Below are 22,714 nucleotides of genomic sequence, written 5' to 3'. Positions count from 1 at the left end.
CTAAAATACGTGGTTTTCCTGTTTGAAGCAATGTTATTTAATAAAGCAATAAAGTAGTCCAGAGCATTCCTCATCCATTTCTTCCATTATTTGATATTTTGCAATTTGAGGAAAGAGCTATAAAGGAAGTGAACAGCATTCTATGATTTAGTGGAGAGGGGCATGGTGGGGGTCTTCTCAGGTGGCATGGTTGGAGATGGGCTCCTCTGAGGAGCCATATGTAAATTAAGACTTAAAGGAAGGTAAGGATCCAGCTGTGCTAAGAGCAGAAGAAAGAGCATTCCAGGTAGAGGGAACCTGAGGTACCGAGAGCTTGGTGAATCCTAGGAACTGAAAGGAGGCCATTGTGGCTGGAGGTGGCTCAGGAGGAGATTAGAAAAGGAGCAGGGAGCCTATAGGTAAGGACGAGATTTTATTCTGTCTGCAGTGGGAAACCTTTGCAGGGCTTTAGACTGGAGAGTAATGTGATCTAATTTACAATTCGAGAAGATTACTGTGACTGTTCAGTGGTGAATTGGTCAGAAGGCTAAGAGGAAAGGAGGTTGTCAGGTTAGGAGGCTATTTCGGTCATACAGGTAAGATGTGAGGGTGGCCTGGACTATGGTGGTAGCAGTGGAGAGGAGAGATTCAAGGTCTGTTTGAGAGAAAAAATTCAAAGGACTTAACTGATGGGTAAAATGAAGGTGGAAGTGAAAGTATTTCAGTTCAAAAAGATTATTCCCTTCTGTTAAAAGTATTTTTACTAATGTACTATTTTAAAATTGGTACTTAATATAAAGAAATTCAGTAGCAGTCAAATAAATGTATTTTGACACTTTTATAATAGAAACATATAATGTGAAGAGCTCAGATTGCAGAGATTCTAATTAATTAGTGTTTATCATAACTTCTTAAAGGATTGGAAGCCATACCATCAATATCTAAATCTTCATCGTGGGCATGGCTTTTTCTTTTGAGGTAGAATATTCCCCATGATTCTCTGTAAAATGAAAATTCTCATGCTTGCTTCATTGAAAAGATATTTCTTATTTTCACTTATTTCATTGAAATATTTTATTTATTTCATTGAAATAAGAGGATTAATTAAATCTAAATACTGATGGATATTTTTATTACCATATGCTGTAACATGTTTACTCCAACATAACTTCCTCTGCAAGCGGAAATTGAGATAAAGAAAGCGGTAGCAAGCAGTAATTATTTATCTTTTTTTCTTCTTCCCCAGTTTGGACATCACAGACTGAACCCAGAAAACAGAACACTGGGGAGTCTTCGGAACATTCTCTATCTTCTTCACCAACGAGTCAGGTGAGCTTTGTAGATGGTTCACATTCTGTCCTCTTTTTTTTTTTTAATTTATTTAATTTATTTATTTTTGTCTGCGTTGGGTCTTCTTTGCTGCGCGTGAACTTTCTCTACTTGTGGTTAGCGGGGGCTACTCTTGGTTACGGTGCACAGGCTTCTCATTGTGGTGGCTTCTCTCGTTGCAGAGCACGGGCTCTAGGAGTGTGGGCTTCAGTAGTTGTGGCACGCAGGCTCAGTAGTTGTGGCTCACGGGCTCTAGAGCGCAGGCTCAGTAGTTGTGGAGCACGGGCTTAGTTGCTCCACAGCATGTGAGATCTTCCTGGACCAGGGCTCAAACCCGTGTCCCCTGCATTGGTAGGCGGATTCTTAACCACTGCACTACCAGGGAAGCCCTCTGTCCTCTCTTTTAACAGCCCTCTCTGCCAAGAAGTGGTTGGATTTGCTTACCTTGCACTTCTGCCTTGGCAGTGGCAGCCTAGAAACCTCTCACTTGCCTGCTGTGCTCAGACATTTCTGACTTTAGGGACTAAGTGAGATATGACAGCATTTTGGGAAATTATGGAAAAGTTTAGATCCTTATTCTTTGTTAGTTACAAAGATTCAGTACTCCTTTAGAAAGGGAATCCTCCTATGAAATCCTGCCATTTGCGACAACATGGATGGACCTTGAAGGTATTATGACGTAAGTCAGGCAGAGAAAGACAAACATGTGATTTCACTCATATATGGAATCTAAAAACAAACAAGCAAACTCATTGATGCACAGAACAGACTAGTGGTTACCAGAGAGGAAGAGGATTCAAGGGTGGGCAAAATGGGTGAAAGGAGTCAGCTGTACAGTAATGGATGGTCACTGGACTTGTGGTGGTGATCAGTGTGTAGTGTATACAGATGTCAAATTATAATGCTGCACACCTGAAACAGATAATTTTAAAAAAGAGAGAGAGCCCTGCTGTAATCTAATATAGAGACCACTCTGCTGAGTAGTCCTCCATCGATGACCTATCCTATGACCTCTCATAGATAGAAATAAGCAGCTGTTAGCAGCAGTCATAGCAGGAAAGGGAGGGAAGAGTAGGAAGAGTTACAACAATTATTCTCATAATGATGACAACAGTGATAACGGTGATGAGAGCAGCTAACACTGTTGAGTGTTTGCTGTGTGGCAGACACTAAGCCAGACGCTCCACCTGGGTAATCTCACTTAATCCTAACAACAACCCTATGAGGCAGGTACTGTCGTCATTTCCCTGTTTCATTTAAAGAAACTGACTCCTAGGGAAGTCAAATAGATCAGCACCTTTGAAGCAAAAGCTGCTGTAACTTTATTACTGTTTCTAGATGTAAGATATTTTAAAATAAATTTATCATAAAGATAGAATATACTTGGGATAAAAAATAAAATCAAAGATAAAGAATTGGTATAGGGCTTCCCTGGTGGCGCAGTGGTTGAGAGTCCGCCTGCCGATGCAGGGGACACGGGTTCGTGCCCCGATCCCGGAAGATCCCACATGCCGCGGAGCGGCTGGGCCCGCGAGCCATGGCCGCGGAGCCTGTGTGTCCGGAGCCTGTGCTCCGCAACGGGAGAGGCCACAGCAGTGAGAGGCCCGCGTACAGCAAAAAAAAAAAAAAAAAAAAAAAAAAAAGAATTGGTATAAAGTAAAAAATAAATGCTGACCATACCAAGTGTTGGCAAGAATGTGAAGTGACCAGAACTTTCCTATGCTGGTGGGAATTTAGAATGGCACAACCACTTTGGAACGCAATTTGGCATTTTCTTATAAAGCTAAACATACACCTACCATAGACCCAGCCATTCCCCTTCAAGGTATTTACCCAAGACAAATGAAATGCGTCTACACAACGACCTGTGCATAAATGTTAATAATGGCTTTATTTGTAAGAGTCAAAATCTGGAAACACCCCAAATGCCCATCATCAGATGAGTAGATACAAGTTGTGGTATACCTATACAGTGGAATACTATTCAGAAAGGAAAAAGAAATAATTACTGATACATGCAAAAACGTGGATGGATCTCGAAATAATTCTTCTGAGTAAAAGAGGTCAGTATGAAAAAGATTTCATACTGTATGATTCCACTTATATAAAACTTAGAAAATGCAAATAATCTACAGTGACAGAAAGCACATTAGTGGTTGCTTAGGGCCAGAGTAGGTGGAGGGAGAATGATTGCAAAGGGACGTGAGGATACTTTTTCAGGTCATGGATATGTTCACTACCTTGAATGTGGTGATTGTTTCATGGGTGTACCCATCAGTCAAAACTCATGAAATTGAACTCATTTAAACTTCAATAAAGCTATAAATACGTGCACACCTACTGTGTTTTCTCTCCTATCTCTTTACCAAGAGTTAGTCACTGTTAACAAAAAGTGCATGTATTTCCAGAATAATGTATAAAACATATGTTTTGGGTATTCATTTTTATACAAATGGAATCATATGGTAATACTGTTTTGTACCTTGCCTTTTTGTAAAAACGTTACAAACCTTCACATCAATATCTGTACATTTATCTAGTTTTTTTTTTGTTTTTTTTTTTTTTTTTGCGGTATGCGGGCCTCTCCCGTTGCGGAGCACAGGCTCCGGATGCGCAGGCTCAGTGGCCATGGCTCACGGGCCCAGCCTCTCCGCGGCATGTGGGATCTTCCCGGACCGGGGCACGAACCTGTGTCCCCTGCATTGGCAGGCGGACTCTCAACCACTGCGCCACCAGGGAAGCCCTATCTAGTTTTTTTAAATGACTGCGTTTTTTGTTACATAATATGCCATAATTTATTGACCAATACACTTATGATAAATAGTTTGTTTCCAGGTTTTTGCCTTTACAAACATTGACAAATGAATAGTCCATAAATTTAGCTTTGTATACCTCAGTTATTATAATTGTAGAGAAAATTCCTTGAAGTGGAATTACTTAAGAAGTTTAAACATACAAAATTTTGATAGGTATTGCCATGTTGACCCAAAAAGATGATACCCATTTCTATTTCTACCAGCATTGTGAGAGTTAAGAGAGATGTAGTTAAGAAAGTTAAGAAGGTAGTGTCAACAGGAAATCTTTAGAGTTATATAGTTTTGAAATTCAGCGTGTTTTTACATCTTTCATCTTGTTTGGTTCTCACTCAGCCTTGTGCGTGTGGAAGGGTGACTATATTCCCATTTCTGCAGATCAGGAAGCAGGTTTAGAGAAGGTGACTTGCCCAACACCAGACAGATGCAGGCAGAGCCAGATGTTCAAACTCATACGCTCAGTAAGCACTCAGGGACCATTGAATGAATGTTCATCCACTAGAACGTTCTACAATTATGGAAATACCTGTTCTGTTCAGTAGGGTTGCCAGCAACCACTTGTGTCTGTTAAGCACTTGAAATACTGCCAGTACAACTGAGAAACTGAATTTTAAATTTTATTTAAATTTAAATGACCACGTGTGGCTAGTAGCTACCATATCGGACAGTGCGGTATACCATGCCAGGCCTCTCCAAACTTTTGATTGATTAAGAACACCTGAAGTGCTTATTAAAATACAGATTCATGCAGCCCCTCTGGAGCGGGGCCTGGCAATCTTCATTTCTAAACAGACCCTGGTGATTCTGATGTGAGTGGATGTGAAGAAAATCGACACTACTGTGTATCTTTCCTTTACTACTGACACAGAGCACTTCACTTCTGGCACTTCCAGTCACCAGACGTTGTGTGGGGGGTTCCCGCACCAGGCAGTTCTGTGTGCTACCAGCCGGGTGTCCCGTGATTTAACTCCGTTCTGATGCTGCATACCCGGGGATAGCATTAGATCCCACAGGTTAAGGAAGGGCTCGGTCCTAGGATGCTGACCCTCACTTCAGATGACAGTCACAGGTAGTCGGTCCCCAGGTTACACAAAACTTCTGTCTGACTTGGCTACGAATTGGAGGTTGCCATGACCTCCTCCCCCTTGGGTATGATTGTTTGCTAGAGCAGCTCACAGAACTCAGGGAAAGGGAAACACATACGTTTACCAGTTTATTAAAGAATACAGATGAGGGCTTCCCTGGTGGCGCGGTGGTTGAGAGTCCGCCTGCCGATGCAGGGGACACGCGTTCATGCCCTGGTCTGGGAGGGTCCCACATGCCGCGGAGCGGCTGGGCCCTTGAGCCATGGCCGCTGGGCCTGCGCGTCCGGAGCCTGTGCTCCGCAACGGGAGAGGCCACATCAGTGAGAGGCCCACTTACCACAAAAAAAAAAAAAAAAATACAGATGAGTAGCCATATAAAGAGATCTGGGAGGGTCCCAAGCACAGGAGCTTCTGTCCCCGAGGAGTTGGGGTACATCACCCTCCTGGTACATGGATGTGCTCACCAACCTGGAAACTCTCTGAACCCCATACTTTTGGGATTTTTATGGAGGCTTCGTTATGTAGGCATGATCTATCATTAACTCCATTTCCGGCCCCCTCCGCTCTCTGGAGAATAGTGAGTGGGGCTGAGAATTCCACGTTTCTTATCACAGCTTGGTCTTGCTGGTGACCAGCCCCATCCAGGAGCCCACCAAGAATCACCTCATTAGAACAGAAGACCCTACTGTCACTGATGAAATTGAGGGATTTAGGAACTCTATATCAGGAACTAGGATCAAAGACTAAATATTATTTTTTATTTTATTTTTTTGCTGTACGCGGACCTCTCACTGTTGTGGCCTCTCCCGTTGTGGAGCACAGGCTCCGGACGCGCAGGCTTAGCGGCCATGGCTCACGGGCCCAGCCGCTCCGAGGCATGTGGGATCCTCCCAGACCGGGGCACGAACCCGTGTCCCCTGCATCGGCAGGCGGACTCTCTACCACTGCGCCACCAGGGAAGCCCAAGACTAAATATTAGAATAAGAAATGCACCTAGTGCTCTTATCACTTAGGAAATTACAAGGGCTTCAGAAGCTCTGTGCCAGGAACTGAGGACAGAGACCAGAATAGATTTTTTCTGTTATCTCCCAGCAGACCTCACCTTGAGAAACATTGAAGTGGACTTTCTTGGCTTTCTTGGGGGAACACAATTCAAATTAGTCAATGAACTAGAAATTCATGGGTCAAGTCTTTTCATTCCTATTTATCACATGATTTGCTTCAAATGATAAGTTTTCACACATAGCAAATGTATAAAATGTAGAATAGTTTCTGAATGGAGTGCTTGATTAGCTTTAATCTCTCAGTCTGCGTGCTGTATACAGCCCTGGAGTTGCTGATAAACTAGCATATGAGATTAATTCACTCTCAAAAAGAAGCTTTGGAGACATCATTTACTCTGAACTCCTGGTTCTAGCTGAAGCATTCTTCTCTGTGGTTAGAGCAGTGGGTCTAAAGGGCTGGTGTCCAGGCTGGCCTCATCATCCTCATCACCTGGGAGCTTGTTAGAAATGCAAATTCTTGACTGCCATCCCAGACTGAATGAATCGGAAACTCTGGAGGGGACCCAGCAATCTGTGGTTCACCAAGCTTTTCCACTGATTTTGATGTATGCTAGATGTGAGAACCACTTGGTTAGAAGATCAAATGTGGATATCCCTGGTGGCTCAGTGGTTAAGAATCCGCCTGCCAATGCAGGGGACACGGGTCTGAGCCCTGGTCCAGGAAGATTCCACGTGCTGCAGAGCAGCTAAGCCCATGCACCACAACTACTGAGCCTGCGCTCTAGAACCCACAAGCCACAACTACTGAGCCCACGTGCCACAACTACTGAAGCCCACATGCCTAGAGCCCGTACTCCGCAACAAGAGAAGCCATCACAGTGAGAAGCCCGCGCACCACAACGAAGAGTAGCCCCCACTTGCTGCAAAGAGAAAGCCCGTGCACAGCAATGAAGACCCAATGCAGCCAAAAAGAAAAAAAGAAAAAAAAATCAAATGTATGGGAAGACTCAGAATTGGAGAGCTTTTCATTTCTGTTACTTTCTCTCGTTTTGTTGAGGCTACAATGATCTGAACCAATTGGCAGCTTTGCTACCGTTTAGGGACTGTTAGGTTGAAATAACTGAGTTGGGAGAGTGTTAAAGTCAAGATCTAAAAGTTCTTTGTTAGATCCCAGATTTTGGCATAAAAATGGTTTTAGGATTTTAGGATCTGTACCCTATCTGTGGGATACTGTCAGCATTCCACTAATTAATGGTGGCTGTGAAGAAATACTAAACTTTCATCAATCCCCAAATACGTTTAAAGATAAGAAGTGCTTAAACAATAGAAGTCCGTTATATCTAAAACTTCCATAGCTTCTTTTGATCCTAAGAATAAACCTTTGCAAAATAGTATTGTTTCTTTGAAAACCTTTTTTTTTTTCTCACCTCTTTCCTTTTAGGCGTTTTGGAATAATGGGACTCTACAAAGGCCTTGAAGCCAAACTGCTGCAGACAGTCCTCACTGCTGCTCTCATGTTCCTCGTTTATGAGAAACTGACGGCTGCTACCTTCACAGTCATGGGGCTGAAGAGCGCACGCAAGCACTGAGGCACCTTCCACCGCCAGGCACTCAGAGATGCTCAAGACAGGGGATCCTTCTCTGTGAAGGGAAGCAGTTCCCCTTTTACTTGCTCCTTCCACTGAGAATTTTACCCTCGTTGGCTTGAAATGCATCTAAGTTTACACATGGAGTATAGCCAGCTTGACCTGTTACCAACTTGTTGAATTTTGTGGGGGAGGTTGGGCCAATGGCCATATGAAAAGAAAACCTATTGAAAACCTAAAAATGAAAGTTTATGGGGGTTTCTTGGTTTTTTTGAGGGGAATGGACTCTTGCTTTCATGTATAATCTTTTCCAGGTAAAGTCTTTTTTAGATTTGCCGGATGGTCCCTTTCTCTTGAACCCTCCCCCAGGTCCTAGGGCAAATTTGCTACCATGTAATTCTCCTCATATACTTTTGTATGTCTTCATCTTGGTATTTTCTTCACTAAAAATGTTATGACTATGCCATAAGCATGACTTTATTTTTCTTGGCATTTTTTTCCCTCCTGCTTAAGGAAAGGTATCTTCTTTAGTGTGTGAGCTATTTATTTTGTGGGGGAAATGAAAATTATTAATTCCAAATGATTCTCTTATAAACTATTTGTAAATATCATTTATTTAGTATTTGACATAATTTTAAAATATTTATTTTGAATCAACCTTTTCACTACAAAACTTGAGGTTTTTTTTTTTTTTCTGTACACGGGCCTCTCACTGCTGTGGCCTCTCCCATTGCGGAGCACAGGCTCTGGACACACAGGCTCCGCGGCCATGGCTCGCGGGCCCAGCCGCTCCGCGGCATGTGGGATCTTCCGGGATCGGGGCACGAACCCGTGTCCCCTGCATCGGCAGGCGGACTCTCAACCACTGCGCCACCAGGGAAGCCCAAAACTTGAGGTTTTGCATTCATCCATATAGGCCCCAATAAATTGTCGGCACAAAAGTCATTCTTAAAAGTTGCCCTTTACAGTATCACATTGAGTTTACAAGCAGCTGGTAAAAATCACAGAAAAGGGAGAGGGAGCAGATACCTTGTTTAGGCTCTGGAATATTATCTTCTTTTATAAACTCTTGGTAGAGACTGTATATTTTGAGAATAAACTTGATTGAGGTTATTTCTATTTGGAAATATTCCTTAGAGTCCTGCTACTCAAAGAGTGGTGCCTCAAGCAATAGCATCGACATCACCTGGGAGCTTATTGGACATGCAGTCCCAGATCTTCTGAATCATATTCCGCATTTTAACAAGATACCTAGGTGATTTGTACTCACATCAAAGTTCAAGAGACCTTAGAGCTCTTGACCCCGCAGAAGATACAGTTGGTTTCAATTATGGAAACCAAGACAACGATTGTTCTCAAAGGAAAAAATAGACTAATGTATTAGAGCAACCTCTGAAAAAACTGGGAGTCCCATGTCGTCATTTACTTTCACCTCGTAGCACATGTTCAGGTTCATAGGACTTTTATTATGTGGCCAGCAATGAATTTAGACATCTCAAGGCACTCAAGAAGCAAACTCCCTTGACATTAGTAGAACAACAGCTTAGTTCTACTTAGTTTGACTTAGTTTTTGACTTAGTTTTTGTCCCTATAACACAATGACAGGTTTTTCATTTATAAGTCTAATTCAGTCGGAGTCAGAGTAATAACCAAGTGTCTGTGGACTCCAGTATTTAAATTCAATTTTGAGAGTGGAAATTTCTTTCTCTTATTTCTCCTCTAGTCCCTGTGGTAATTTCAAAATATGTGATTATTAAACTAGAAATAATTGAAAGATCATTGTGTTGTTCTAGAAAACAGCAACTAAGAGGAACTGATAATCTGGGAACTAGCCTGAGCACTCCCCTATTTAAGCTAGAGAACTGAAGACAGAGAATTGGCCCCATTACTACTTTTTATTTTATATTAAGGTATGTGTTGTGTTGGTGGTGAGGCTTGGGTGGGGAGCATGGGAGAAGATTGATCATAAAGCTGCCATGTGTACTTTTGTTACTATTTTAATTTTGATGTTCACTTTGGAACTTGAATTTTGAGCTCAGGGTATTGTGTATTGTTGGTACGTTAAAATAATTTCCAAGTCAGATTATATAGTTATATTAGATGTTTATGATGTGAGAATGTATTTGATGCTTCTTTCTTTTCTGATTTTATGAAAGAACAATTTCATAATGTGGTTTATATTCCCTTTGGAAGCTTACAGACTCACTGCATAGTTGAAACTAGGTAATGACTCACCCGGTTTTGTAAACTTTGATTATTAATAAGTTACTTGAGAAAACTAAGGAGCCGAAGTCTATACTAAGGGAATGGAAAATTTTTTCTTTTTGATTCTTTATGAGGTTTCTCTAGAACGTGAGGATTAAGAGCCTTAGGGATTATGTTAGTGTCACCTCAGTAGAAAATTTAATCTGTGTTTTTAAGTGGACACTAATATTTCCACCCTTGTCTATTTTACAATTAAGTTTGAAATGCAGAAATAGGATTTACCATAAGAACAAAAACAGTGGGAGTTAGAATCTTGGGTATTATTCGCAGCTCTGTCACTGACTAGCAAGTTACATCATCTCCTTGTGCTTTAGCTTTTTGATAAGTGGAGATAATAATCCTCACTACCCACTTCAGAGAATGTTTAAGAGTTAATGATGTCAGCTAATTCCCTTTATGATCGTGGGAGAGGGAAGATCTGAGTGAAACTTGTGACAAGCCTAGATTTATATAGCAATTTCCCTTCTTAAAGCTTGTACACTTTCTCATTTTATAACCCCAATATCTCTGTGAAATAGGTAAGGACGAGTAACGGTATCCCCGTTTAATTAACAAGGAAATTGAGACAGAACTATCAAATGACCTGCCTGGTTCGAGTCAGGACTAAAGTTGAGTTTCCTGCAGTCTAGTGTAATGATTATGAGAATAGGTTCTGGAATTAGACAGACCTAGGTTCAAGTCTGATCCTGCTCTTTACCAGCTGTGGGAACAAAGCAATTGCTGAACTGGTATAAAACTCAGTTTTCTCAACTGTGAAGTGGAGATCTTGATAAACCTACCTCATAGGGTGATTGTGAGGATTAAATGAGATCATATACATAAATTTCTTAGCACAAGGCTTGCCACATGAGAAAAGCTAGATAAATGTTAGTGATGACTATTATTATAATATTATTATTATTGATGAGGGATATGACTGTTTGAATAGATGCAACTGTGGTTCAGTGGAAAGCACACTGGATTCTGAGCCAGATCTGGGTTCAGATTTTCGTTCTATCACTTAAAAGCATTGTGGCCACAGACAAGTCATTTCCTCACCTTTCTTAGTCTTTGTGTTTATTTGTCTAATAGAAATGATTACTGCGCAAGGCTGTTTTATATATTTTCAAAATTTTTTCTTTAATCCTTCTTTAATCTTTAGAACAGGATGTAGATATACATATATATATATATGCATCTGGCAGAGTACATGACATATAAATGTGCTTAATAAATGCCGGGGTTTTCTATTCAGATGTAATTAACATATAACATTTTATTAATTTCAGATGTACAACATAGTGATTTGATGTACATATACATTGCAAAATGATCACCACAGTAAGTCTAGTAAACATCTGTCACTAAAACATCCATCAGATAAATGCTGTTTGAACCAAGAAAACCTTCTAGGTTTTACTTTGGGGCAGTGTTTCCTCTTTCCATTTGTTTTAACTGTGAACATGTCTTTTCTGGGAGGCTTTTGTGTATCTCCTCAAAAGTGAAGCCAAATCCAATAAGTTAATGATTTATCCAGTATTCAGATTAAGGCCCCCAAACATTTATAAGTTCATCAGTAAAATGCGAACTGGTTCAGTAGCAGAAAGTCACTGGCTGAGCTAGCGTCTCATCTTGGCTCTCTGGAGAAGCTAAAGAATTGTGACTTCATGGGTCCAAATGCCACACATCTCTGGAGAGCCCTCCCTCTGGGCAGGTAAGTTACTTACCTGGCAGTGTTGACTGTCACCAGAATACCAAATATATATGAAGATTCACTTGTAGGATATTTATATATTCAGTGAATGTAATGAATGTGACCCCCACAGGGTTTTTACCACTATAGAAATGAAAGAGCCTTGGGTTAGTGCTGATATTTATGGGGCATACTGGTAGCCCCTGAAAACAATGTTCACTGGGACATAAGAGACAAGAAAATAACTCATCCATGGGCTAGGTGAGAGAAGAAAAGAAAGAAAAGTACTATGTGAAGACAGAGTGAAGGAGAGATTAGCAGATGGATAGAAGGTTCAGGGGAAGGGAGGGACAAGGCACCAGTGCCTAGCACAGCACTCAAGGAGACATGCTCAAAAAATGTTCATAGACTGGGCCGTGAACTGTGGAACCCAGTAAATGAGGTCCAGTCTGGGGAAAGGGAAGGAAAACTCGGTTTGGAACTAACCACGAAAATGGGTAATGGAACTTCCATGCATTAGTGCCTGGTAAATGCCAGGCACCATTAACTTACATACATCTTGATATCTTTGTAATAACTCTAAATATATGAGGTTCATTCCCATTAACAGATAAACTAGTTAAGGCTTCAAGAGTAACTTATCTATGGTCACTCAATGATTGAGGGTCAGGATTTAAAATTTAGGCTGACTCCAGGACTTTCTACATTGCCACACTACATCCCTCAGATATCCTTAAAAGTAAGACTTCTAAGCCAGGGCATGGTTCCCTTTTACAACCTAGAGGGGCATATGATTGAAGATATGTAATTCTTTCTGTAATGAACTATCTGAACCCCAGTATGATGCTACAAGTCTCAAGGAAAGCCTGTGGCCTTTGTATCCAAGGGTGGCTCCATAAATCCATGCTGTTTCTTGCTTTAGTTACTGTGTTTATAGTTTCAGGAATCTCTTCCTACTATTCTTGGTGAACTGCCCAGATCAGGCATCAGCTCTTCCTGGAAGCCTTTCTGGAACTTTGCTTCCTCCTACTCACCCACCTCCAAAGACTTCTGTACTCCTTTACTATTTTGTACATACGTCTATCACTGACCCACTCCATTGAGTTTTGAATCGCAGTATCTCTGTCTTCCCCTAGATACCAACTTCTTCCAGTGCAGGAAACGAGACTTTCAAGTAGAGTGTTACTCAGGGTAGGCACTCGGTTGTCGCATGAGTGTTTTTGGCTAAAAATAGTGCTGACCCTTCTCCAATCAAGTGCATCTGTTAATTATGAGTTTACATATTTTAGAATTCTTGTCCTTTGGCATTTTCTCGGTCGTTGATTATCAGTTTTTCATATTTCTTTTCCTTAGATTAATTAGTTCACACTTTTTTGATGTATACTTTATTTTGCTAGTCATTTGGCTTTTTTAAGCTTTAAAGATCCATTATTTCTTTGCTTTAATTGTAGTCACCAAAATTATCTAACTGTGGTGGTATCGCTTATCTAATTCTTCCATGTGTACTTCATTCTTCTTTTGCTTTAGTTTCTGTAGAACCTATTGACAGAGTAGATGGCCAGCCAAGTAGGTGATTCCCCTATGTGGGTGTGGTATGTAGGACCTTATTAAATTGCAAATTCGTATTCTAGGAATAACATTCTATTCATTTATTCAAGAAATCGTTTTTGATTACCTTCCATATCCAAGCACTATGGCAGTTTGCTGGGATTACCCAGATGAATAATACTTTCTCTGCCCTTATGTAGCTCATTGTTCTGCATGGGGGTCGGACAAAAAACAACTTGGAATTCTACCACTAATGAGTTCTCATAAGAAATGTAATGTAGGGAACTCCCTGGTAGTCCAGTGGTTAGGACTCTGCGCTTTCATTGCCGAGGGCCTGGGTTCAATCCCTGGTTGGGGAACTAAAATCCCACAAGACACGTGGCATTGCCAAAAAAAAAAAAGTAATGTAAATGTTCAGGAGTTGCGTTGGGAGCATGGAGAGGCTGGACCCACCTCTTTCTTGGTCTGTGTAATCAGAAGGCAACATTTGAATTAAGAACACACCAAGTAGGACTTCCCTGGTGGTGCAGTGGTTAAGAATCTGCCTGCCAAAGCAGGGGACACAGGTTCGAGCCCTGGTCTGGGAAAATCTCACATACCATGGAGCAACTAAGCCCGTGCGCCACAACTACTGAGCCTGTGTGTCACAATTACTGAAGCCCACGCGCCTAGAGCCCATGCCTGGCAACAAGAGAAACCACTGCAATGAGAAGCCCGTGCACAGCAACGAAGAGTAGCCCCCGCTCACCACAACTAGAGAAAGCCCGCGCACAGCAACGAAGACCCAATGCAGCCATAAATAAATAAATTTATCTAAAAAAGAGCACACCAAGTAATGGGTAGAGGACCTTTTTTTTTTTTTTAAGTTAATTTGGCTGCACGGGGTCTTTAGTTGTGGCATACAAACTCTTAGTTGCGGCATGTGAGATCTAGTTCCCTGACCAGGGATCGAATACGGGCCCCCTACATTGGGAGCACAGAATCTTAGCCATTGGACCACCAGGGAAGTTAGAGGACCTTCCTGACGGAGGAAATAAGTAGTTTTGCAAAGTAGAATGAGGGTGATGCTTTACTATTTGTACATTGGTTTGAATTGGATACAGAAGCTTCCCAACCTAGATCTCTGAGTTGAACACATGTTGGAATGGTGGTGGCTACCGAGAACCTGCAACAAGGAAGAAGAGGTGATCAGGACCCTTATCCTGCTTAACAGTTTTATCTATGGTTAGATTTGGGTCTAAACAAAGAAGATACATTCCCTGTACTCCATGAATTTAAAATCTAATTTTAAACGTACTTTGAAAATTAGACATAACATGAATCATTTTGTTCTACCTCTATGAAGAAGGGCCAGCAAGAGTAGTTTAGGGGGACTTCCCTGGTGGCACAGTGGTTAAGAATCTGCCTGCCAATGCAGGGGACATGGGTTCGAGCCCTGGTCCGGGAGGATCCCACATGCCACGGAGCAACTAAGCCCGTGCGCCACAACTGCTGAAGCCCCCACACCTAGAGCCCATGCTCCACAACTAGAGAAGCCACCGCAATGAGAAGCCCACGCATGGCAACAAAGAGTGGCCCCTGCTCGCCGCAACTAGAGAAAGCCCGCAGGCAGCAGCAAAGACCCAATGCAGCCAAAACTAAATAAATAAATTTATTAAAAAAAAAAAAAAAAAAAAGAGTAGTTTAGGGTATCGTGAATTGCGGTGACTGTCAAGGTCTGGAGTTGCCCTTTATCTGGATCAATATGGACATGTTTACTTAGAAAATAGTTCTGGGGCTTCCCTGGTGGCGCAGTGGTTGAGAATCTGCTTGGCGATGCAGGGGACACGGGTTCGTGCCCCGGTCCGGGAAGATCCCACATGCCGCGGAGCAACTAGGCCCGTGAGCCAGAACTACTGAGCCTGCGCGTCTGGAGCCTGTGCTCCGCAACAAGAGAGGCCGCGATAGTGAGAGGCCCGCACACCGCGATGAAGAGTGGCCCCCGCTTGCCACAACTAGAGAAAGCCCTCACACAGAAACGAAGACCCAACACAGCCAAAAGTAAATAAATAAAATTTTTAAAAAAAATACTACTGTCTTAGCAACTTTCAAGTATAGCAAGGAAAATGAAAGCAGGGGACTTCACAGTGAATAAATTATATTTAAAAAAAAAAAAGAAAAAAAATAGTTCTGAGCCTAGTTGAGGATAAAACCCTAAGTACTTTATCGTGCATTCGTTCGTGTATTACAAACTATAAAAGCAGTGAAGACTTAAGGGAAGGGGAATTTTAATACACATTTGTTCATGTATTAAAAATTATAAAAGCAGTGAAGACTTAAGGGAAGGGGAATTTAAAAATTGAGAAAGTCCTTTCTATTTCTCTTTTAATTTACAACTGGTTTATAGGTGTAGCATTTACAGATTTTGTTCCTAATGCACTCATTCTCACTTTATTCTCTCTATTGTAAGAATTACTTTAATTGCTTTTATACTGTATAGATGGGGAAATGGAGACACAGATCTGGCTCAGGTCACATAGCAAAGGATTGGGAGTCAAAAATGTGAATTCAGACCTCCTGGTATTCTATCCAATAATCTTTCACTGTCTTGTACTGCTTGGAGGTATCTCTGTTTTCATTTTGGTTTAAAGTTTTTCTTTTAGCTTTTTTGGGTTTTTTTTTAACAACAACAATACACAGTCATTAAAAATTTTTCAGAAAATACAGAAAAGAAGAATGAAAAGAGTAAGGATATATTCCTGTATATATATGTTTATATATCTTCCTATATTCTTACTGCCTAGAAATCACTGCTAATGTTTAACTATATCTATCTTCAGACTTGTTTAAATATATACATTCACAGATATATTTATAGATAGGGTTTTTTAAATGAGATCAAACTATGCCTAATTTTGTAACTTTTTCATCTCAAATATAATTTGCTGTCAGTAAATATCTATGTCATAATTTGTTACATAGAATTGCTTTGTATAAATGTATCATTATTTAGTTAGACTCCTATTGATGGACTTCTAGGTGGTTTCCAGTTTTTTTGCTATTATAAATAATGTGATGAAATCCCTAATATATGATTCCTTTTATATTTTCTGATTACTTCTTTAAGAAAAATTTCCAGGAATATCCAGTTACCAGGTCAAAAGGTATGCCTCCTGTGAATTATGTTATTAAATTAAAACTTCATCCTATCTATTCCTTTATGTTCCTTGTCACTTTGGAAACACTTTCTTTCTCTCCTCACCTCTACTTTGGCAAGCTGCAGGAGAATTCCATTCTGAGTGTGAAAGGGAAGAAGAGTTGTTGTATGCCAGGGGCTGAGTTTTACATGCTTTTTCATTTAATTCTCATAACAGTCCTATGAAATTCAGAGTTAAATGAGGTATATCAAAAGTAATCATAATAGGAGTTTAGATTTGCTGAAAGTTAGATTTCTTCCAGCAGATGGCTGGGATCATTGAATATCACATGCTAAAACATAATAATTTATTGAGCACCTACCATGCGCCAGTTGCCATACTAGTTGCTTTACATAAATTATCTTATTTAATCCTACAAAGGTTCTAAAGCCTGTGTACTTTCCACAGTTCTCCCCTTTGAGCCTTGGTTCCAAGTCTGTATCCTTGCTCCTGTGCCTTTGTTAGATGGCAAATTCTAGAGGGCAGGGACTTGCTATTAATCATTTTCTGCATCACCATGAACATGGGGTCACACTGGGCAAGTGCCTCTGTAAAAATGCTCTATGATTATGATCATTATGAAAAGCACAGAAGACTTTTACAATTTATCTTTGTTGACTTTTTAATTTATAAGTAAGCTATTTGATAGAAAATGGCTGTTTTTTTGTTTTTGTTTTATGCAGCTGCAGATATGGCGAAACCTTTAGGCCACCAGAGGGCATTGCAGTCAGCCTCCTTTATCATCATTATAAATCACTGCTGTCAGAGATGCCTAGTGAAATATGTTCCCAGTTAAACCAAAAAAAGAAGCATTCTTAGACTCGATGAGCAATCTGCATAGGACCTGTGGCTTGAACTTGGTGGAGCACTACCTTGAAGCACCCTTTTTATCTATAAAAGCGAAGAATGGAGTAGGTAGTATTTTGCTGAAATTATATTCTTTTACTTTTTCCTCTCTCCAAGCATATGCCTAAACTTTTAATTTGTCATCCACAATTTATAATCTTCTCTTGGCCAGATATTAAAGCTGGTAGCTCTCAATCTCTATAGAAACTGAAGACAGAGAAACAATGGACACAGCCTTTGTCCAGTAGCATCCACCTCTTTACTGGTCTTTACTGACACTAATAAAAACTTGCAAAATTGACTGATCCGCAGTTGAGTGACTCCCTCGTTTCTGTTCACCATCTGATTGAAGTGCCAACAGGCAGAAAAATGATTAAAAGGCAGAGCAGGAAAGAAAAGACATAAAAGGCATTTTGATAACCCATGAATTTAAAAATCAATTTAAATCTTTACAAGACAAGTATTTTTTTAAATGTAAACAGGTAGGGGCTTCCCTGGCGGTCCAGTGGTTGAGACTTTGCCTTCCAATGCAGGGGATGTGGGTTCGATCCCTGGTCTGGGAACTAGGATCCCATGTGCCTCGGGGCCATAAAAACCAAAACATAAAAAAACAGAAGCAGTGTTGTAACAAACTCAATAAAGACTTTAGAAATGGTCCACAGAAAAAAATCTTTAAAAAAAAATGTAAACAGGTAAATCTTACCACATAATTTGAAATAAATTTTCTAAGTATTGAGGCTTCTAAGTTGCAGCCAACTAGAGCTCTCATTGATCTGTGCCCCAGGAGCGTTTAAGATACTAATTTATTTCACAGATATTTTTGAGTTCATTCATACTGGGCACTTGATAAGCACTGGTATACAGATATGAATAATAATCTTAATATGTCGCTTTATAGTTTAGAAAACAATCTGGCATCTACTGTCTTACTTGGTGCTCACTTCATACCACTGAGATGAATTGGGCAGATGATAGCTCTCCATTTTACAGGTGGGGAGATGGGTTCAAATGGTGAAATGACTTGTTCACGGTTACATAAAGAGTGACAGAGTAGGACTCAAACACAGGTCTTCTGACTCCAAGTCCCATCCTTTCCCACAACACCATGCTGTCTTCCTAGAAAAAGTGAGCCTATTACTCTCAAAGGAGGACTTGAGGGATATACTATGCCAGAGGACCCAGGGTTTGAAGTAGATACATTATAGCCACTTGGTGGTTTTGATTGTTAGTTTAATAAGCAACTTAGCAAGTAAGTTCAAAAACTTATCAGTACTATTTCTCTTTTTTTCCAAATTGGAAGGTAGATTCAGTATGCAGGCAATGAAAAAAAAAAACTGGAATCTTTTTTCCTACTTGGTTGACATATTTACTAAGAATTTAACTCTTTCAAGTCTGTGAGTCCCCTCATCTTTCCCTCAGGTATGATTTATGCAGTAATGCCCATGTTAAAAAGAACAGGCCCTTCATTTGTGTGTCAAGCTTGGGTAAGAATGTCTCTAACGCAAAGTTCACTGTGTGCTTTTTATTTCTTTGGTAGTTTTGGAACATAATACCCTGGCTAGAGCTCTTATCAAGTAACCTCTGCATTAAGTTGTATTTCTCTGTTTACTTCCCTACCTCCCTGGATAGATTAAAGGCCCACACTTCTCATCACCACCATTGTGTCCCAGGCATTATTATGAGTACTCTATAAATATTTGTTCAATGAGTATATATATTGAGGGAGGTGGGGTATAGTGTTGAATTTAGGTTTGTCTAAGCCAGAGCAACTAAAGTTGCAATCCCTGGGATAGTAGGTATTTTGACAAAAAATAAGACATGGCTTCCCCAAGATTTAGCATCTTGGTAATTTCCCCACATTAAATACAACATGATACCTGTATTCCTTAGTCTGAAGTGAATAAAGTGTGCGATGTGTCCAGGCAGAAGGGAGCTGAGAAGCAAATGCACAAGCTTAGCACTATGTAAGCAGAAAGAATACTATGTAATTAAAACGAGAATGCTGGCATCATCCTTCTCACATGTTTTTCATCTGTGCTCCTGGTCCTAGAGTGCAGTTTTCATTTTTGTGTCTCCGGTACCTAACAGGAGACTTAATTATGGTGCTTAATAAGTATTGTTGCCTTGTACCAAAGGTACTCTGCTAATCAAGAAGTCAACAAAGAATTTTTGAGCATATGCCATGTGCCAGCCACTTTGCTAAACAATAGGGATACACTGTGAGCAGAATAGATGAGGTCCCTGCTCTTGTGAGACTTGGGTTGGGATGGAAGGAGGCAGCAAGGAGCATACAAACCAGTAAGGGGATTTTAGGTACAGATAAGTGCTGTAAACAGTATAACGTAGGGAGCATATCTATCTAACGTACTCTAAAGATATTTTAGTTACCAGCCTCCGTGTGAGAGAGAGTATTCAAGCAATGTGTGCAAGCGCTGATATGAGGAAGGCAGTAGAATATCAGAGCAGGAGAACGCCAAGCCATGCAGAGATAGAAAAGGGCTAGAATGCACTATAAAGTTGCCAACTAAGGGAATTTATATTAAATGTATATGTATATATTATTATGATAATTGAGACTTTTCCCTCAGCTTTGGGTCTTTGTATCAGACTGTGGCAGGTGATATGAGACCAGCCTTTCTTCTGCCCAAACTTCATAAATTCGATTTCTAAAGTTGATTCACCATCCTCATAAACAGTATCTTCTTTATCTGAGGTGCCGATTGGGCTTTACGTGTGCTATACTAAGTTCCAAAATACTGTTTCCACCCAGAATGGCCTCCCTGAGCATTCTAGGTCCAGCAGGTAGTGGCTGCAGATTGCCATGATTCTACTTCCACTCATGAACTTGGTGCCCTTTCCCCCACCTACATCAGTAGGGGTCATTTTCCCCCAAATCAGAACTTTGTTCGGAACTGAATTTAGGCATGACCAACTAAAATCTGGAGTAAGTTAAGCAGTCACTTTTCTATTGTTTCTTTTATCTTTTTTCTTCTTCTTTTTTTGGCCACACCACGCAGCATGTGGGATCTTCGTTCCCCTACCAGCAATCGAACCTGTGCCCCCTGCATTGGAAGCACGGAGTCTTAACCACTGGACTGCCAGGGAAGTCCCTTTCTTTCTATTTTTATTTATGAGCTCATCCTTAGTGGTGATGCTGATTGTTTTTTACAAAGTTTTATTGAGGTGTAATTCACATGCCATATAATTCACCCATTTCAAGTGTACAATTCAATAGTTTTTAGCAAGTTACAGATGTGTGGAACCATCACCACAGTCAATTTTGGAACATTTCCATCACCTCAGAAAGAAAGCCCATACCCTTTAGGCATCACTCCCTCATCTCCCAATTCCCTCCCCCGCTATCGGTAAGCAACCACTAACCTACATTCTGTCTCTTTGGAGTCCTCTGTTCTAGACTTTTATATGAATGAATCATATAATATGTGGACTTTTGTGACTGGCTTCTTTCAATTAGTATGTTTCTAATGTTCATAGAAGTTGTAGCGTGTATTAGTACTTCATTACTTTTTATGACTATATAACATTTTATGAATATACATTATTTTATCCATTCATCTGTTGATGGGCATTTGGCTTGTTTCTATCCTTTGGCTATTGTGAATAATGCTGCTATGAACATTCATGTACACGTTTTTGTCTAGACATATGTTTTCATTTCTTTTGGGTACAACACATTCTCTTTGGTACATTCCTAGAAGTGGAATTGCTTGGTCAGGTGGTTACTCTATGTTTAATCATTTGAGGAACCACCAGATTGTTTTCCAAAGTGGCTGCCCCATTTTACATTCCCCCCAGCAATGTATGAAAGTTCCAGGACTTCCCTAGTGGTCCAATGGTTAAGAATCCACCTGCCAACGCAGGGGTCACAGGTTCAATCCCTGGTCCAGGAAGATCCCACATGCCGTGGGGCAACTAAGCCCCTGTGCCACAACTACTGAGCCTGCGCTCTAGAGCCTGCGAGCCACAACTACTGAGCCTGTGTGCTACAACTACTGAAGCCTGCACACTCTAGAGCCCATATGCTGCAACTACTGAGCCTGCGTGCTGCAACTACTGAAGCCTGTGCACCTAGAGCCCGTGCTCCACAGCAAGAGAAGCGACCGCAGTGAGAAGACCGTGCACCGCAAAGAAGACTAGCCCCCACTTGCCACAACTAGAGAAAGCCCACGTGCAGCAACAAAGACCCAGTGCAGCCAAAAATTAATTAATTAATTAAAATATTTAAAATAATATTGAAACATCTAAAAATTAGTTATAGTGTCTTTGGGGGCTAATCCTCTAGAACCACAATAGACTTTTTGGTATGAAATCCTCATTAGTGACAAAACTCCTGTTTTGTTGAATCGTGACTATGTACACAGTTAAATAATACATTTCCCAACTTTCCTTACAGAGATGATGGCCTCCTCCCCTTCTCCTCCTCATCCTTCTTAATTGGCAAAAGTTATATATGAATACATTCTGGTTGTACGGGCTTCAAACAGTAAAAATGTACGTCCTTGACCTGCTCTCCACCCAGAAGTAATTACCTTTTTTTTTTCTTTTTTTTTTCAGCATCCTTTTTTACTGAGGAATTTCAAGGCACATTTTAAAAAAATATCCCTTTGTAAGGAAAAGAAATCCAGAAATTTTAGGTTAGAGGAGCCTTTTGGAATGCACTACCCTGTTACCTTCAATCACATCTCTCCTGAGTCTGAGTTCTTGTTTTCCAAAGAATGGTGAAAATCTATTTTTCTCCCTTAGTCCTCTAGTAGCCAGGTTAAAGTGAGGTCACTATGACTGTATTATCTTCAGAGAGGAAGCACCTCCCCTTCCTTAGGATAGAGGCACCTGCTGGCTAAGTAGGCAACAGGCCTAAAGATTTAGGGGCAACATATAATTTCCAGTCCAAACATCTACCAAATATAGAGTGTTACTGTATTCAAGGCATTGTGGAGACACTGTGGGGTGTATGAAGAAATGCAAGGCAATCCTAGCCCCCAAGAAGCTTGCAGTTTATTTTGGAAGATAACCAGCAATACAAGATTGTTTACTTTTATGTAAAAAGTAGTATCTATGGGAGTCAAGATGGCGGTGTGGGAAGACGAGCAGTTAGTCTCCCCACAACTAGGGTACATGCCAGCCACTGGTGGGGGACTCTGATGCCCAAGGAGACTGGAGGAACCCCAGAGTGAACCGGTAGGACATAGAGGGACTGAGGGGGGAAGGAGAAGTGGAGGCTGGACAAGGTAGGTGTCCCTGAGGCCGGGAAGATCAGGAGAGGCAGGTGGGAGGGACTATCCGGGAAGAGCGGGAGAGGAGCGGAGAGTGGTCACCTGGCCCACTCGGGCTGGGGAGCCTGCTGAGCTCCCAGGCCAGTACCCCACCTCCAAAGCCCCATCCAGGCTGCA

The 22,714-nt window shown here is 41.0% G+C and overlaps 1 protein-coding gene across 4 annotated transcripts in view; it reads left to right on the top strand.

The window, feature by feature from the left end:
• The window catches only part of SLC25A17 (solute carrier family 25 member 17), a 57,416-nt gene extending 39,815 nt beyond the window's left edge, over positions 1-17,601 (top strand). For 2 of the 4 annotated variants that reach the window (XM_082636390.1, XM_082636392.1), the window contains 2 exons: positions 1,226-1,308; positions 7,652-8,265. In XM_082636390.1, the coding sequence (XP_082492516.1) occupies positions 1,226-1,308; positions 7,652-7,799 (231 nt within the window). In that variant the 3' untranslated portion in view covers positions 7,800-8,265. Of the gene's footprint in view, positions 1-1,225; positions 1,309-7,651; positions 8,266-16,387; positions 16,425-17,140 lie in introns of those variants that run through there. The other 2 variants (XM_082636393.1, XM_082636391.1) reach the window with 2 other exon arrangements.
• Positions 17,602-22,714: the final 5,113 nt, after the last annotated feature.

The sequence above is a fragment of the Mesoplodon mirus genome (assembly GCF_964341445.2).
Source record: "Mesoplodon mirus genome assembly, chromosome: 11".
Taxonomy (NCBI): domain Eukaryota; kingdom Metazoa; phylum Chordata; class Mammalia; order Artiodactyla; family Ziphiidae; genus Mesoplodon; species Mesoplodon mirus.
Note: the sequence above shows the minus strand (reverse complement) of the source record. Positions and strands in the feature narration are given on the sequence as shown.